Source organism: Oryctolagus cuniculus, chromosome 11 (genome assembly GCF_051225735.1).
Source record: "Oryctolagus cuniculus isolate XC-2025 breed Fujian yellow rabbit chromosome 11, ASM5122573v1, whole genome shotgun sequence".
NCBI classification, from domain to species: domain Eukaryota; kingdom Metazoa; phylum Chordata; class Mammalia; order Lagomorpha; family Leporidae; genus Oryctolagus; species Oryctolagus cuniculus.
In genome coordinates, this window is record NC_142877.1 from 91973229 (window position 1) to 91991478 (window position 18250).

General features: G+C 41.6%; 1 protein-coding gene across 4 annotated transcripts in view; it reads right to left on the reverse strand.

Moving 5' to 3' along the window:
• The window catches only part of LOC149123561 (uncharacterized), a 242156-nt gene that overhangs the window by 186290 nt on the left and 37616 nt on the right, over nucleotides 1-18250 (reverse strand). For 3 of the 4 annotated variants that reach the window (XR_016216241.1, XR_016216239.1, XM_089307564.1), the window contains exon 2: nucleotides 3232-3341. Coding sequence is in view for 1 of the 4 variants with exons in the window: in XM_089307564.1 (XP_089163690.1) it covers nucleotides 3232-3341 (110 nt within the window). In the remaining 3 variants the exon portion in view is untranslated. Of the gene's footprint in view, nucleotides 1-995; nucleotides 1223-3231; nucleotides 3342-18250 lie in introns of those variants that run through there. The other variant, XR_016216240.1, reaches the window with a different exon arrangement.

Here is an 18250-nt window from a genome sequence, read left to right on the forward strand (position 1 = left end):
TACTACAAACCATTGCATACTATCAATTAGACCTCCAATTCCAGCTGTGAACAATGAGTTAATAATTTTAAAATAGAGATAAGATGGGGAGGGGCAGCGCTATGGTGTAGTGGGTAAAGCTGCCACCTGCAGTGCCAGCATCCCACATGGACACCAGTTCAAGTCCCGGCTGCTGCACTTCCAATCCAACTCTCTGCTACGGCCTGGGAAAGCAGTGGAAGATGGTCCAAGTCCTTGGGTCCAAGACCTGGAAGAAGCTCCTGGCTCCTGGCTTTGGGTCAGCTCAGCTCTGGTCATTGGGACCATTTGGGGAGTGAACCAGTGGATGGAAGACCTCCTTCCCTCTCTCTCTCTCTCTCTGCCTCTGCCTCTGCCTCTCTGTAACTCTGCCTATCAAATAAATAAATAAATCTTTTAGTTGAATGTATTATCTATGAGTTAGGTAAACTTAATTCATTTCTATGACTGTTGAATGTACTTTACTATTTATTCATATGTAGATTTCAGCTGGACTGAGATGAAACAGACCCCTTTGACCTATATAAAGAACCCATGGGGGCCAGCTCTGTGGTGTAGCTGGTAAGGCCACTGCCTGCAGTGCCGGCATGGCCAGTTCAAGACCCAGATGCTCCACTTCTGATCCAGCTCTCTGCTATGGCCTGGGAAAACAGTAAAAGATGGACCAAGTCCTTGGGCCCCTGTACCCACATGGGAGACCTGGAGGAAGCTCCTGGCTCCTAACTTTGGACGGGCATAGTATCGGCTATTGGGACTAACTAGGGAATGAACCAGCAGATGGAAGACCTCTCTCTCTTTCTCTCTCTCTCTCTGCCTCTCCTTCTCTCTCTGTGGTACTCTTTGGCCTGTAAACATACAATATACTTTCAGCCAATAAATACTATGAGCCTTATATATTGCTAATTATCAACAAGAAGGGTTTTTTTTTTTTTTTAAGATTTTATTTATTTATTTGGGAGGTAGAGTTACAGACAAAGGGAGAGACAGAAAGAAAGGTCTTCCTTCTGTTGGTTCACTCCCCAAATGACCACAATGGCCAGAGCTGTGCCAATCCGAAGCCAGGAGCTTCTTCCCGGTCTCCCATGTGGGTGCAGGGACCAAAGCACTTGGGCCGTCTTCTACTGCTTTCTTAGGTCACAGCAGAGAACTGGATTGGAAGAGGAGCAGCCAGGACTCGACCTGGCACCCATATGGGATGTCAGAGCTGCAGGCAGAGGATTAACTTATTGTTGTCATGGTGCTGGCCCCTCAACAAGAAGTTTTAATCCCACAGTGAATCTTTTCCTAAATATATCACCCATTGTAAGATTTAGAATGACTGCATAAACCACCTAATGTTAATATTAATCTAAGAAAAATGTTTAAAGGGAAGTTTGCTATAAAATACATTAGATACCATATTAGCACCTCATCACAATATACCCAAATACCCAAGACAAGCTACTTATGAAGAAAGGAGGTTTATTCCAACACATGGATTTTGGAGGTTCTCAGTCCAAATTTGAGAGGACCCTAATGGTTCAGCCACCCGGGAGGCTGGAGGATGGCAATGGTGGGATGTATGCAGGGGAATGATCACACAGTGAATCAAGAAGCAGAGAAAGAATGGCTGGGTCTTAGTCAGACCAATCTTCTCTTGAGAATTACCATCTGAGGACGTGCCCCCAGTGACCTAAGGCCCTCCATAAAGCCCACCTCCTGAACACCATAATTGGACTAAGCTGCCACACACTTCGTACCATTAATTTATGATTTGGGGGATTAAACTTCAACATGAGTTCAGAAGCCAAGTGGTGTTTAAACCATAGCACAAATAGATACAATGTAGGCTGATATATAATGTACGCAAAGCTAAATGGAATTGATTTTTAAAAGTTATGAGCTGGCTATCAATCACTAGTATAGAATAATCAAAACAGTCAAAATTGCTTTGGCGGCTTGAAATTCTCCTAATTCCTTTTGGATCCTCAGGTTATTAGTTAGTCTTTTAAACTGCAAGACAGAAAACATCTTATACTTATGTTTTCAATTTCCACTGGCAGGTTCACTTTATTCTTGGAGGGAGATAAGTGGCTCATGCCTAATATTCCTTCTGTAAATTAACCCCCTTTGGGCTCCATTCTCCTTCATTTTCCCATTTCCTTATTTTCCTAATTGTGGCTATTTTAAATGTCTCATTATATTGCTGCTATTGGTGAGAACCATTTTGCATTCTTTCAGGGAAAGGGCGGTTGTGTTAGATGAGATCCTCTAAGAAACAGACAGCAAGACATGATTGGCATGCAAGATAACCGTAGGCGGAAAGCCAGTCAGGGATAAAGAGGCTGGAGCAGAAGCGACCGGCAGAGGCTTCCCGGGTGCGACGCAGGGGGATAGACGTGGAAGAAGGGGAGGAGGAGGACAAAGTCCCAGGGCGGAGAAGTCAGCCTGCAGGGCAGTTCCAGGAAACCTTCAGATGAACAAGGGATGAGAGAGACAGAACTAGGTTTCAGCGAAGTCCTGCATCCCACGGACACGCAGTCCTGGGCTGGGGGCAGCCATCAGTAGCGGCTGCTTTGGTGGATTCTACAGAAAGGTGGCTGAAGCTCCGCGTGCGTGCTCCCCACAGCAGGGTTTTGGAAGGAGACGTCACTGTAAATGCTCATGGCCATCACAGCAGTATGCAAATAAAAAGTCGCTGTGCACTGAATGCTTGGGTCACCCCAAAATTCCTCCAATGTGATGGCATGTGAAGTAATCTGGGGTACGCAGTTAGAAGAGTCATGTGGGCGGGGCCTCCACGATAATTAGCACCTTCACAGGACAAGATGCCCAGAGCTCGCTGTTTCTCACCTTCTCCCTCCTTCTCTTTCTGTCCCCTCAGGCACCTGAAGAGGGGGGCTGGCATCATGGTTCAGTGGGTTAAGCCGCCCCCTGGGATGCAGCCGTCCCCTGTCTCCAATACAGTGTCCTGCGAATGTGCCTGCCACCCACCTGGGAGACCTGGCTGGAGTTCCTGCCTTGTAGCTTGGACCGGAGTGAACCAGCAGATGGAAGATAAAAGGTCTCTTTCTATATCTCTCCCTCTCTGCCACTCTGCCTTGCAAAGAAATGAAATAAATCCAAAAAAAAAAAAAAAAAAAAGAAAAAAACAAAAAGTATGTGAAAAGGTCCCGTAAGCACCCAGCAAGAGCAGACACAAACCAGGAGAGGAGGCCTCTGAATCCAACCTACCTTGGCAGCACCGCGGTCTTAGACTTCCAGCCTGCAGAACTCGGAGGAAAGAAATTCCTGCTGTTGCAGCCACCCAGCCTGTGGTATTTGATTACAGCAGCCTGTTCTGACTAATATAAAAATGTTCACAAATCAGTGCATCTGCATCCTCCCATAGCTGTCAGAGTAATCCTGTCCAAGCAACATTTATTAAAATTTCACATTCTAACACTTTCAGGTTCATACTAGATTAGAACTGCATAGCGAGGTTTATAGTGATTGAACTGTATTTCAGGTTGTCCCCTTCCTATTAGACAAAAATCTGTAGGTCGGGGGGGCTGTGCCTTCCTGACACCTGGGATATTAGATTTGCTGCAACACATAATTGTGCTATTACTGGTGTGGTTATTTTTCACTGTGCCACACGGCACAGTGAAAAGGAAGGGAACCTCAGGTTTTGCTTTTTCTTCTGTTTCCATGGACACAAGTTTATAATTTTATAGGAAAGCCAAAATCTGTCATTCTCATTAAGTCTGTTCTTAGAGCTACTTTGCTAACAGCTTAGACTAATGCAGTAACATAATTAGGAACCGGCAAAGAAAACACACACAACGAAGGGAAATGAGCTCCTTCGTAAAGATATGAACAACCGAGCAGTGGCTATGAATTTGGCCCATGGCTTGGGAAAGGGATGAATTGAAGGCAATAAAGCACTTAATGCATGCGGGTGTTGTGGAGCATTGGATGCAGTCTCAGCATGCGGTGTGCATATAGCTTGCTTTTAAACTAGAAACACAGAATTAATGTTCCTTTTAAACGTAACACATCCTGATGGCTAGCACTATATCCATCTCCCAATGTCTTACACAAATTTGCTTGACAATTTCAAGAAACTGTCTTCGAAACACTTACCAGTCAATAAACAGTCATAATTATCTCCAGCCTAATTGATCCTAGCCTCACCTACTATCTCTCAGGACCAGGGACCTTGAGGCCATGTTGCATTGTCCTCAGAAAGGTTTCTTAAGTCCTTGCTGTGGGGGAAGAGCATGGACAGATTGAGAGAATGTGATATCAAAGATATAAACTTAGAAAAGCAAAATTAGGGAGAAGGCATTGTGGCACAGCAGGTTAAGCTGCCCACATCCCACATCAGAGCTCCAGTTTCAGTCCAGGCTCCTCCACTTCCCATCCAGCCTCTCGCTAATGCAACCTGGGAGGCAGCAGATGATTGCTCAGCTGGACCAAGCATACGGGGAACTAAATGGGTTCCTGGCTCCTGGCTTTGGCCTGACCCAGCCTCAGCAGTTGTGGACTTTCGGGGAATGAAGGAGCAAATAGAAGATCTCTCTCTCTCTCTCTCTCTCTCTGTCCCTGTCTCTCCCTCGCTCTGTCACTCTACCCTTCAAATACATTTAAAAAGAAAATAAAGCAAAAATTATGAAGTGATTATTAAATAATTAAAAATTACAATGGAATTAACATAACCCAAGTCTGTACTAACCTCATCCCAGAAGTGTTTGCTGTAGCACAGACCCACTTCTCCAGTGTGGGTTCCCACACACAGAGAGGTTCATGTAATTAGTCCAAGTGAACCCTGGAAAATCTGCTTTTTCAGGAACTCAAAGTCAGCTGACATGAGATCTACCCTTCACTTACAAAAATCCCTTCACCTTTGCCGCAGAACATACTCGATCAGAAGAGTGAACCCCATCGTCCTGCCCACAGGCACGGTTGAAGATTACGTAAAGCGTAAACACCAAGGGGTGAGAACATTGGAGGTCCCCTTAGAGGACTGTATCGTCACTTGACAGATAATGGGTGGTTTCATGGCAATGCTGAAATCATACCTGGATTTAATTATTAATCCAAAAACTATGCCAGATGAGCATCATCACACATTTTTAGTTAGATTTAGGAGCTCCCATACGTACAGACTTGAATTAAAGGTAGCCATGGTAACTGGAAATTTCATCACTGTCTTATAACCAGTTTTTTCTCCTCTGAGTATCATCCCAGCCCTGAGAAAGTATGTATGTGTGTGAATGTATGTGTGTGCCCAATTGTTCAGTGCTGGGATGTGAGGCTTAGGGGATGCACGTTGCCTATCTAACTAGAAAGGCTACTATCAAAGATTAATCAAATTGAACCCTCAATGTGAGAACAGAAATGCTGTTCAAATAATATATGTTATAGAGGAATCAATTCAACATTTCCTCCTCGCAGAACATGGTCTCATTCTGCACATGAATGTGTGTGTGTGTGTGTGTGTGTGTTTCTTTTAGGCAAGTGTGAACATTGAAGATTGACCTTTTTCTCTCTCCTTAGGTTAAAACTCGTTAGTGTGAGATTTCCCAATGTAAAATTTGCTGATGTAGGTAATGATGATCTGTTTAAAATAGATATTTTGACACAGCGTTTCTTTTTTTTTCTTTTTTTTTTTTCTTTTTTTTTTTGACAGGCAGAGTGGACAGTGAGAGAGAGAGACAGAGAGAAAGGTCTTCCTTTGCCGTTGGTTCACCCTCCAATGGCCGCCGCGGCCAGCGCGCTGCGGCCGGCGCACCGCGCTGATCCGATGGCAGGAGCCAGGAGCCAGGTGCTTTTCCTGGTCTCCCATGGGGTGCAGGGCCCAAGCACTTGGGCCATCCTCCACTGCACTCCCTGGCCACAGCAGAGAGCTAGCCTGGAAGAGGGGCAACCGGGACAGAATCCGGCGCCCCGACCGGGACTAGAACCCGGTGTGCCGGCGCCGCAAGGCGGAGGATTAGCCTAGTGAGCCGCGGCGCCGGCGACACAGCCTTTCAAATATCATGGTGGAGAGCTCATCTAGAATTGTTTTTAGGACCTACTGTGTGACAGGTTCCAGGCTCTTGAAAATAGATCCCTATTTTCTAATGGGGAGAGAGAATAGGCAAGTAAGCAAAGAGATGGACAGAATAGTTTCAGACACCGCCACAAAGAAAATGAAGTGAGTTGATTTAAAGAAAGGAACCAGGGCCAGTAAAGCTTGAGAAGAAGTTAAGTTAGCGTGGGAGATAAACTTTCATGGAGGAATTTAAGTTACAACCAGAATAACAAAATGAGGCTGGCCAAGAAAGGAGCTACAGCCAATAATCTCCAGGCAAAGGGCTAAGTGTAAAAGCTTGCAGTAGGAGCTTCTTGGTGTGTCCAAGGACTACAAAGAACCCGCGCAGGGCTAGGGACCAATGAGGGGAGAGGAGCAATGCCGGCAGACCAAATAGGTTAAGTGGGTTCTTTTAAGTAACACAACCAAGGGGTATTTGTTTATTTTCTAAGATTTATTTATTTAAAAGCCAGAGTTTGAGAGAGAAAGAGAGAATTCTTTCATCTGCTGGTTCACTCCCCAAACAGTTACAAAAGCCAGGGCTGACTCAGGCCAAAGCCACGAACTTGGAAATTCATTCAGGTCTCCCACATGGGTACAGGGGCCCAAGCTCTTGGACCATCTTCCACTGCTTTTCCATGCACATTAGCAGGGAGCTGGACTGTAAGTGGAGCAGCTGGAACACAAACCATGCCCTTATGGGATGCTGGCATTGCAGGAGGTGTCTTAACCCACTGCACCACAACACTGGTCCTCGGATACTTGTTTCTAGGCGCAGTTGAACCTCATTTACTCCGGCTGCTATATTGTGAATGGTGTTTGATAGAGCCTCACCATATCCTCTGATTATTACAGCAAAGAAAAATACATCACTAATCCTAAAGAAGCAATTGGTCCATTGTTTTCACTATTTAGTATTCATATTTTAATATGTCAATTAATACAGAATTTATTTGGTATAAATCTTGTCTATAATTTTTTTCTGATTAAAAAATCATAAAAAGAAACTGTCAAAAAAGAATTTATAAATATTTTTCCTACTAGCTGGGTTGTTTTTTTTAAAGATTACATATATTTGAAAGGCAGAGTTACAGAGAAAGAGAGAGACTGACATCATACATAAGAGTGTTAATTGTTAAATTAACAGGAGTCACGGTGCACTAACTCCCCATGCAGGACCTCTGTTCTCAATGAGTTGTATTGAGAGTTCATTGTAAAACTAGTTCTCAAACAGTTTTTTGTGTAGGTGCATGTGTGTGCAAATTGTTGAAATCTTTATTTAGTATAGAGTTTGTCTTCTGTGTACAAAGTTAATTGAAAATGAATCTTAATGGAGAATGGGACTGGGAATAGGAGAGGGAGGAGAAGGTGGGGAGGGAATGTGGATGGGAGGGCGGGTATGGTAGGAAGAATCACTATATCCCTAAAGTTGTACTTACGAAGTTTATTTTTTTCTTTTATTTATTTATTGACAGAGTTATAGACAGTGAGAGAGGGAGACAGAGAAAGGTCTTCCTTTCCGTTGGTTCACTCCCCACTATGGCCAGCGCTGTGCCATCTGAAGCCAGGAGCCAGGTGCTTCTTCCTGGTCTTCCATGCGGGTGCAGGGGCCCAAGTACTTGGGCCATCCGCCACTACTCTCTTGGGCCACAGCAGAGAGCTGGACTGGAAGAAGAGCAACTGGGACTAGAAACTGGTGCCCATATGGGATGCCGGCACTGCAGGCAGAGGATTAACCAAGTGAGCCATGGTGCCAGCCCAGAAATTTATATTTCTTAAAACATAAGTAGGGGCATCCAGCGCTGCGGCTCACTTGGCTAATCCTCCACCTGCGGTGCCGGCACCCTGGGTTCTAGTCCCAGTTGGGGCGCCGGATTCTGTCCCGGTTGCTCCTCTTCCAGTCCAGCTCTCTGCTGTGGCCCGGGAGGGCAGTGGAGGATGGCCCAAGTGCTTGGGCCCTGCACCCACGCGGGAGACCAGGAGGAAGCACCTGACTCCTGGCTTTGGATTGGTGCAGCGTACCTGTCGTAGCAGCCATTTGGGGGGTGAACCAACAGAAAGGAAGAGCTTTCTCTGTCTCTCTCTCTAACTCTGCCTGTCAAAAAAAAGGGGGGGGGGGCGCAAAAGGGCTGTGGCTCAGTGGATTAAATCCCCAGCCTGCAATGCCAGCATCCCATATGGAGGCAGATTCAAGTCCCAGCTGCTCCTCTTCTGATCCAGCTCTCTGCTATGGCATGGGAAAACAAAAGATGGCCCAAGTCCTTGGGCCCCTGCACCCACAAGGGAGACAGAGAAGAAGCTCCTGGCTTTGGATTAGCACAACTCTGGCCTTTGTGGTCATTTGGGGAGTGAACCTACAGAATGGAAGACCTCTCTCTGGAACTCTTTCAAATAAATAATTATTTTAAAATAAATAAATAAAAACAAAAAATTACATTTATTTGAAAGGCAGAGTTACAGAGAAAAAGAGAAGTAGAGAGAAACAGAGACAGAGGTCTTCCATCCACCAGTTCACTACCCAAATGTCTGCAACAGCCCTGGACTGGGCCAGGCCGAAGCCACGCACTTCATCTGGGTCTCCCACATGGGTGCAGGGGCCCAAGCACTTGGCCATCTTCCGCTGCTTTCCCAGGCCATTAGCAGGGAGTTGAACTGGAAGTGGAACAGTTGGGAATCAAACAGGTGCCCACATGGGACGTGGGTGTTGGAGGCAGTAGCTTTATGCTACACCATAATGCTGGCCCGTCCAGCTGTTACTTTTAAAAATCCAACGGCAGGACCAGCATTATGGCCTAGTGGGTTAAACTACTACCTGTAATGCCAGCATCCCATGAGGGCACAAGTTCCTGTCCTAGCTGATCCATTTCCAATTCAGCTCTCTGTTAATGGCCTGGGAAAAGCTGCAGAAGATGGCCCAAGTGTTTGAAGGAGACCTAGAAGAAGCTCTTGGCTCCTGGATTCAGCCTGGCCCAGCCCTGGCCTTTGTGGCCTTCTGGGAGTGAACCAGTGGATGGAAGATCTCATGCTCTCTCTGTCACTCTAACTTTGAAATAAATAAATAAATCTTTTTTAAAAAGTTTAAAGAATGGTAAAATTCGTAAATAAAAATCCAAAGGAAATATCAAGCCCAAATTTGCTCCTTAATCAATTTGTTCTTTCCCATACATTGATATGCTATGATTTATTGTTTAAGGCTTTCAAGGAATACCAATCCAATGACAGCAGGTTTTTAAGTAAAACACAACTTTAGTGTGCTTGTTTTCCAGTTAAAAGTAATATAGGGGCCGGTGCTATGCCATAGCAGGTAAAGCCGTCACCTGCAGTGCCCACATCCCATTTGGACACCAGTTCAAGTCCCGGCTGCTCCAATTCCAATCCAGCTCTCTACTATGGCCTGGGAAAGCAGTACAAAATGGCTCATGTCCTTGGGCCCCTGCACCAGCATGGGAGACCCAGAAGAAGCTCCTGGCTCCAGGCTTCGGATCAGCCCAGCTCCAGCGTTGCGACCATTTGGAGAGTAAAATAGCGGATAGAAGACCTCTCCTTCTGCCTCTGCCTCTCTGTAACTCTGCCTTTCAAATAATAAATAAATAAATCTTTTTTTAAAAAAGTAATATAATTATCTCATGACACAGGAAAGTCAAATTTGATCTTTTTAATGGACTACTGTTCACATTCATTTTAGAGCTGGCTTTTCTAGCTCTATTTTGATAAGCACATATGTGTCACGTCCATCTCATCAACAAACTCTCATTTTGTTCACTTTTAGTGGTTAGAATTTTAAACATCTAAGCAATGTACTCTGTAGTGCTAAAAAAATTATTCCTTCAAGAAGTATAGAGAATGGGAAGCAAAAAGAGAATCAAAAATCAAATAAGAAACATGGGGAAAACCTCTCTCCAGTAGAGCAGACTACACAATTAGGACGCATTCTAAGGTGTCACAACTTGTGTGGGAAGGCACTGGAGAACCAGCGTGCCAGCAAAGGGCTGGTTCCTGGTCTGGAGAAGGCAGAAACCCAGAGGGAATCACCTTGCTTGCAGGGCTACTTTCCTCCTGGAAGTTTGTGCCAGTTCGAGAGAGAGAGACTCAGAAGTTGAACAAGTATGCTGGGGAGTTTGGAAAATGTCTCAGAGCAAGGGACAAAGTTCCAGGCCAGGGACCACCAAGAAGGGGAACCCAGTGAACTTTCACTGTCTTCTATTAGGACCCTGGAAGACAGTATGAACCAGAGACACACATTTTAAGGACTGAAACCGCCCCCTTCTCATCTCCAGGCCTGAAACTTACCATTTTGCAGGAAATTTTAATTCTCTTTACAAAAGGTAACATCATCCTAGGCCCCAAACTATTTGCATAAATCATTGTGTATACTGCCCTAAATACAACAAAAAACAACCAGGCACAAGAGAATAAAATAAGCTAGAAACAGCAGAAAAATGGACACCAAGCAACAGTGACTCCAAGATACTAGACTTACCGGACACAGATTTAAAATGTAATATTTACTATGCTGAAGGCAAGTTGAGAATTTGGGCACAAATCTGGATACTATTAATAAAGAGCCATGTAAAAGCTTTATAAATTTAATTGAAAATACAATTGAATTTTTAAGAAAGCAGTGGATGGGTTTTTAACAACAGATTAAATGAGATCAAGAGATAGTGAACTGGGGGCTAGATCAAAAGAAATTTTGGAGTAAAATAAGTTATAAAATAATGGAAGGTGACATACCACATGCAGTAAGAATTTGCCTTAAATGAGAAGATTCATGAAAGAGGAAAAAATGTTGGGACAGGAGCAATATTTGAAGGATAATGTAACACTAAATCAAAGATTGAAGACTTCTCACTTAACAGTGAAATTATAAAAGCTTTCTCTGTGAGGGCCAGCATTGTAACTTAGCAAGTTAAACCACAGTTTGTAACATCAGCATCGCATATCGGAGAGCTAGTTTGAGTCTCAGCTGCTCCACTTCCAATCCAGCTTCCTACTAATGTGTCTGAAAATGCAGAAGATGATGGCCTAGGTGCTTAGTTCCCTGCCACCCATGAGAAAGATGGAATTTTGGGCACCTACCTTCAGTCTGGCACAGATCTGGCTTTTGCAGCCATCTGGGACATGAACCAGAAGATGGAAGATCTCACTCTCTGACACTCTACCCTTCAAATAAATCTTTTTCAAAAAGCTTTTCCTATAAGACACTGATTTAAGTATCTTAGTCAATAAAATAATAAAATAAATGCTTCAAAATAAACGAAGCTGTTATTAATCTTAGGCAATTTGATCAAATGAATGAAAAATCCAAAACAATCTATAGTTAATTTAAATTAATGTGTGAAATTAGAATAGTTACAAATACAGTCAAAACACAGCAGTTAGTTGCATTTCTGTATACCAGCAATAGTTAAAATAATTTTCCTTAAATATTCTATTTTATTAACATTTCAAAACACCAAGATTTTAAAATATACATAAAAATTAAGATAAATTAGAGAAGATGTAAATGAGTAGATAAATCATGTCAATGGATTGAAAAACTAAGTTCTATGAATTTATTAATGTTCACAAAATTGATGTATACACTCAAAAAAATCCAGTGAAAATCCCAGCAAGGTATTTGTTGGAAAAATGATGACTCACTCTCCAATATCTTTGGCAATTCAAAAGACCAAAGAAGGCTAAGACACTCCAAGAATAAGACTGCCCAGACATCATAAAACAATAGCAAATATTTAGGATTGTGTTGAAAAACTAGGCAGCAGACCAATAAAAGAGAATAAAGAGCCCAAAAGGAGAGCCAAGCACTAGACACTGACTTTGTAATAGTGACCCTGCACAGCAATGGCAAAGACTGTCTTTTCATCACAATGAAATCTGACCCCTCTCTTGCACTATGCACGAAAATGAATTCTAAGTGGGTTATAGCTATAAATGGAAAGATCACATAATAAAGCTTTTGGAAGGTAACATCGAGCAGTATCTTTTTGACCTTAGCATAATGAAAGATTACTCAGCTCAAAGACACAAAACGCACAATTCATAAAGGAAAAAATGGATAAATTGAACCAAGTTAAAATTATTTTCAACAAAAGATACACCCATTAATAGAATAAGGCAAGTCAGAGCAGGAGACTATTATAAGATATATTTGATAAAGAAATTAGTAAGAATTCCAACAAATATTAGGCAAAACAGAGGAAACCCAATACAGCAATGGGGAAAATATTTAAACAGACATTGTACTACAAAGGATATGCAATAAACAAATGAAGTTGCTCAACTACATTGGAAAATGCAAATTAAAGCCACAATAAAGTAAAAATCTAAGATTAGTAATCTAAACGTGGCTATGGTCTGGGCATGCACACTGCTGGTGGAAATATGAATTAGTGCAACATCTTTGGAAAGCAGCCTGGCATTATCTAATGGACACATGTTATCATGTATTTTACTATGAACAAGCAATTCTGCTCCTATATATAACCAAAAGAAATGCATGAGGGGAACAGTGCTGTGGCGTAGATTAATCCTCTGCCTGTGGTGCTAGTTTGGGTCCCTGCTGCTCTAATTCCAGTCCAGTTCCCTGCCAATGGCCTGGGAAAAGCAGTGGAGGATGGTCCAGATGTTTGGGCCCCTGCACCCCTGTGGGAGACCTGGAGGAAGCTCCCAGCTTCAGATCAGCCCCACTCCAGCTGTTGTGGCAACTTGGGGAGTGAACCAGTGGATGGAAGACCTCTCTGTCTCTCCCTCTCTTTGTAACTCTGCTTCTCAAGTAAATGCTAAGAAAGAAGAATAAAAGAACAAACAAAAGAAAAAGAAATGCATGCCTATGTGCTTCAACAGCTACATACAATATATAGTAGCATTATTCCTAAAAGTCAAAATCCGAAACAACCACAAATGGATAAATAAGTTGAAGTTCAGATAGAATTCAATACTATTGGGCCGGCGCCATGGTTCACTTGGTTAATCCTCCATCTGCGGCGCCGGCATCCAGTCCCAGTTGCCCCTCTTCCAGTCCAGCTCTCTGCTGTGGCCCGGGAAGGCAGTGAAGGATGGCCCAAGTGCTTGAGCCCTGCACCAGCATGGGAGACCAGGAGGAAGCTCCTGGCTCCTGGCTTCAGATCAGCACAGCGCCAGCCATGACAGCTATTTGGGGAGTGAACCAACGGAAGGAAGACCTTTCTCTCTAACTCTGCCTGTCAAAAAAATAATAATAATTCAATACTATTTAGCAATGAATATTGATGGGCTACCAACATGCCAAACAGCAAAAATGAATCTTCCAACCAAATTAAGGTAAGAAAACCATTTAAGAATACATACTGATTTATCTCCCTCATAGACATTCAAACACAGGCACAGCTAAATGATAGTAATCCATGCTTGGTGATAAAGCTAAAAAGAAAAGCAAGATTGGAATTATCATGAAACCCAGAATAGTCATTATTTTTAGAGGAGAAAGAAGAAACTAATGATTAGAAAAATACAATGGGAACCTATGAAGCTGGTAATATTCTATTTTTTGACTTGATGATTATACAAGGGTGATTCAAAGGTATATAGAAAATGGAATTAAAATTTTATTTTTGTGCCAAAATAATTTGAAATACATCCGTAGGTTTTACATAATACTCATTTTTTGTAAATACTAATTTCTAAAGACCACTTGAATGCAAGGATTTCAAGTTTCTTTTGCAGCACAATAAACTTATCTTTTATTTCTGTTTTCCAGAAACATTTTGAAATACCCTACAGTTTTCTTTGTGGTAAATCATTGAGCCATACATTTCTGTAGGGCGTATGTGTGTGTGTGTGTGTGTGTGTATGTGTGTTACGTTTCTCAATAAAGGAGTATTAACAATGCCACACAATACAATTGAAGTGGTTACCAGTGTATCTGTCTGAAAATTAATTCACTAATTTGCAAGTAGTGCCCTTAAATTGAGAAGTAGGAAAATCCTAGCAACCAGAGTTATCTGCCATGCCATACAAAGATTCTTTTGTATTCTATCAAACCCAAAAAACAGTGATTCATTCAAAATGGCCCCTCAATATATATTTGAACAAGCAAATACAAATATAAATAAATGATAATTCAAGGTTAAGTAGGTCTTACCGTTTAAAATCAATAAAGCAAAGTAACATAAAAATAATTTTAAATCACCATCTTCTCTCCCCATTTTTATACTCCCAAATGAGCCATAACAAGTACAAATATTAGCTGAGGATCTAATATTGACTCAGTCTTGGGCACTTGGCAAATGGTGAAATGGTCAAAATTGATCCTTCTCTGACAAAAGCGTCTGGTCTACTTACAGAGGTAAGAGTACTGCAGGTGCAATAAGTTGCAAAAAAAAATGTTTATTCATTTTGCAATTTGCTCATTCAACAAATGAGTATCAATTTCCTCCCTATCATGAATGAAGCATTTTTTTTCTGAGATAGTAAGAAATATTAAGGTGGCTGGCATGGTAGCACAGTGGGTAAAGACTGCCTGAGGTGCTGGCATTCCCTATGGGCACTGGTTCTTGTCTTGGCTGCTCTACTTCCAGTCTAGCTCCCTGATAATAGCCTGGGAAAAGCAGTGGAAGACAGCCTAAGTGTTTGGGACCCTGCCACCCGTGTGGGAGACCTGGAAGAAGCTCCTGGCTTTGGCCTGGCCCAGCCCTGGCTACTCCAGTCATCTGGGAGTGAACCAGCAGATGGAAGACCTCTCCCTCTCTCCCTCTCTCCCTCTCTCCCTCTCCAACTCTTTCAAATAAATAAGTAAAAGAAATACAAAGATGAACATAGCAGAATTTTCATCTAATATTAGACCACGGAGGTCAGAGGAAATTTGCAAAAAGCCCTGAAAGAGACCAGGAATGGTTTGTGAAGGATGCAGAAATTGAGCTAGTCCTACAGCTGTAGGTAGAATTTGAATAGAGTCAAGACAAAAGCTGAGAATGGATACTGTGTGTTCATGCGTGCAATCTCACTAGAGCAAAAGTTCAATGGGAAACTTGAGAAATAAGGATGAAGTAAAAAGCCTAGCAGAGGAGTTGAAAATTCAAGCAACAGAGCAAGGGAGATGAACTGTGGGCTTTTCACACACGGGAGATGTCAAGGCATACCCATAATTACCTTTACTCTCCACTTCCCAGAGCTGACACATATTCCTTGTAGATCTATTTTAAGTAGATTTGTACAGTGGCTGGGAGCACCTAGGCCACAGCCAAGTCACTCTGGTTTGAACCTGTCTCAACTATTTATTAGCTCTAAATGACCTAGGCACTTTTCCTCATCTGGAAAATGGGATAATAACCATATTTCCTTATAGATCTTTTTTGAAAGCCAAATTAATTAATCCACATAATGCAATTAGACTAGGGTCTGGTACAAAATAAAGACTATATAAAATTATACTATAGTAATTATTATGTTTTATCTTCAATATTACCCTTAACACTAGAGTGGATTTTTTTTAAAATTCTTGCCCTCAAGGTTTCATCACGTACTTAGGAGCTTAGAGGTGGGGGAGTTGCCACTAAAATATGCAGTGAAAAATACTTGGCATTATGAGGAAATGTTTAAAACCTAAGTTCATGGATTTCAATTTTTTTAACCAAAACAAAATTATTTCTTAATTCCATTTTACTAACTTTATTGAAAAGCCCGGGTCCATTGCTCAGAGAAAAGCCAGGGGGAACTACAGTGCATTACTGAAAAAAATAATTCCAGATTATAATTCATTTTAAGAAACACTAATGGGTTATAAAGTTGAAAAAGAAGGCATAATGTTTTGAAATCAAAGAAGTGAGTAGCTGAATCAGTTAAACCTCTGTGTATCCTTCAGAGAGTTTTTATTCTTAAAAAAAAAAATACATTTCCAGTCTCTGTTTCTTCATCTGTCAAATGGCACAGTGTGTGGTGCACAATAGACCCCTTACACAAAGTGGTTACTTTTGAAGGGTAGACAATCTCCCTTACAGCATTCTTTTATTACCAGTTACTACAAAATTGTTACAAGCCCCTGGCGGGGTCACTGGCTACTCAGTCTACCAGTTCTAAAATGTTACCATATTGGTCTGAAACATTTTTAATTGCTCAAGGATGTTCAAGGTGGTAGAAAAATGAATTTGTTTCTTCATTTCTTTGTCAAGAATTCATGCTGAAAACCTGAATTCCCTGTGCTTGGTGCTGGATGGGAGATTTGGGACATATTTTGTTTGTCTCAAGTATGAAAATTATATTCCTTTTTCATTAATTTATTCATTCATTTTAAAACTATTCATGAACTGTATTCATTGTGCTAAGCAATGAGAATGAAATTAGCTTATTCCCAACACATTTCTTCTAGACTCTTACAGAAACTACAGTTGGTTCTGCTTGTGGTTTCAAAAGCAGACCTAAAATTATATTTACCTTTAACTATAAATAGAACTGGAACAAGCGCAAGTCAAATAAATCCCTACTGATCGAATCCTAGCAGATCCTATGTGACATTTCAATCCTTTCATGCTGTTTTTGAACTATGTGAGTGAAGGTATTTTGGGTTTGCTTATTTTAAAAGCCAAGATCATATGTTGTGTCATATTTTGTCAGTCCTGGGCAGCAGTGGAAGTTAGAGAAAAGCTGTAATCCGTAAGCCCTACATTTAATAAATGGTCTGAATACCAGATAACCAGAACTTGAATGAAATGGTAAGAAAAATAGTCTCTTTTTCTTCACGGCAGTTTTTCAGACAAAAGAAACATTCCTCTTAAAAAATTGTACCACGCATCTATAAAGGTATTTTTCAGAATTTTAATCACAAAAAGTTTAAGACAAATAAATATATAATAGAAGACAATAAAATAAATTACTAACTTGTACAAAATAGATTGCTACACAGCCACTGAAAATATTATAGGTGAATAGTAATGATTTGGGAAGCTTTATAAAATAAGTTATTATATGAAAATCAGACTAAAATATATTCCTTATATGTATTTCAACTACATCATTTTCACTCTATTTTTGTCTCTGAGGAAATGTTGACCCTAGTTATATTTATGATACAAATACTGGTATCCAAATTAGACCAGCTTTTTTTCAATTTTTTCATTTTGATTGCATTAGTTATCTTCCACTTAAATCATATTACTGAAGTTCATTCAACAAAATTTTGTCACATCAACTTTTACTGATGCTTTTTTATCATTGTGAGTTTTTCCAGTGGTCATTATTTCCAGCAGATTCAATATGCTTGATGAGATTCTTCATATTTAAATATTGTCAAGAATATCTAGGGGCCGGAGTCGTAGTACTGCAGGTTAATCCACCACCCTCGATGCAGGTATCCCAAATGAGCACAAGTTCAAGTCCCAGCTGCTCCACTTCTGATCCAGCTCCCTGCCAATGTGCCTAAGAAAAGCAGCAGAAAATGGCCCAGGCTTGGGCCCCTGCCACTCACGAGGGAGACCAGATGAAGTTTTAGTCTCCTAGCTCTAGTTTGGCTCAGCCCCATTCATTGCAGTCAATCGGGGAGAGAACCAGAAGGTAGAGTTATAGACAGTGAGAGAGAGAGAGAAAAGTCTTCCTTCCGTTGGTTCACTCCCCAAATGGCCACTACAGCCGGCGCTGCACCAATCCAAAGCCAGGAGCCAGGTGCTTCCTCCCACTTGGGCGCAGAGGCCCAAGCATTTGGGCCATCTTCCACTGCTTTCTCATATTAGCAGGGAACTGGATTAGGAGTGGAACAGCTGGGACTTGAACTGGCACCCATATGGGATTCCAGTGCTGCAGGCAACAGCTTAACCTGCTGTGCCACAGCAAGGCTCCTCAATGTTTTAAATCTATACTTATCTGCCTATTTAATCTCAACACTGAGGGGTCAGTGATATGATTATCTGCTATCTAGAGTTGAAGAAATTGAGACACACAGAAGTCAATGGATTTATCCAAGGTCATACAGCTTGTAAGTGAAGCAGAAATACATGACAATCAAAACCTAATGTGCAGTCTTTATATAGGAGTAAGATTATGCTTTAATATAGTTACAGGAAATTTTCTTCAGTAATAACTAAATCATGTAAAATCTTAAGGAGGTACCGAGTGGTAATCAGTCCTTCCCAGTTTATTTCCATAGAGTCATGGAAATTAATTCTCCATGCTTAAGTCAAGGAGGGTCATGAAAATCTGGTCTGAGTGATTCAATATCTTTGACAA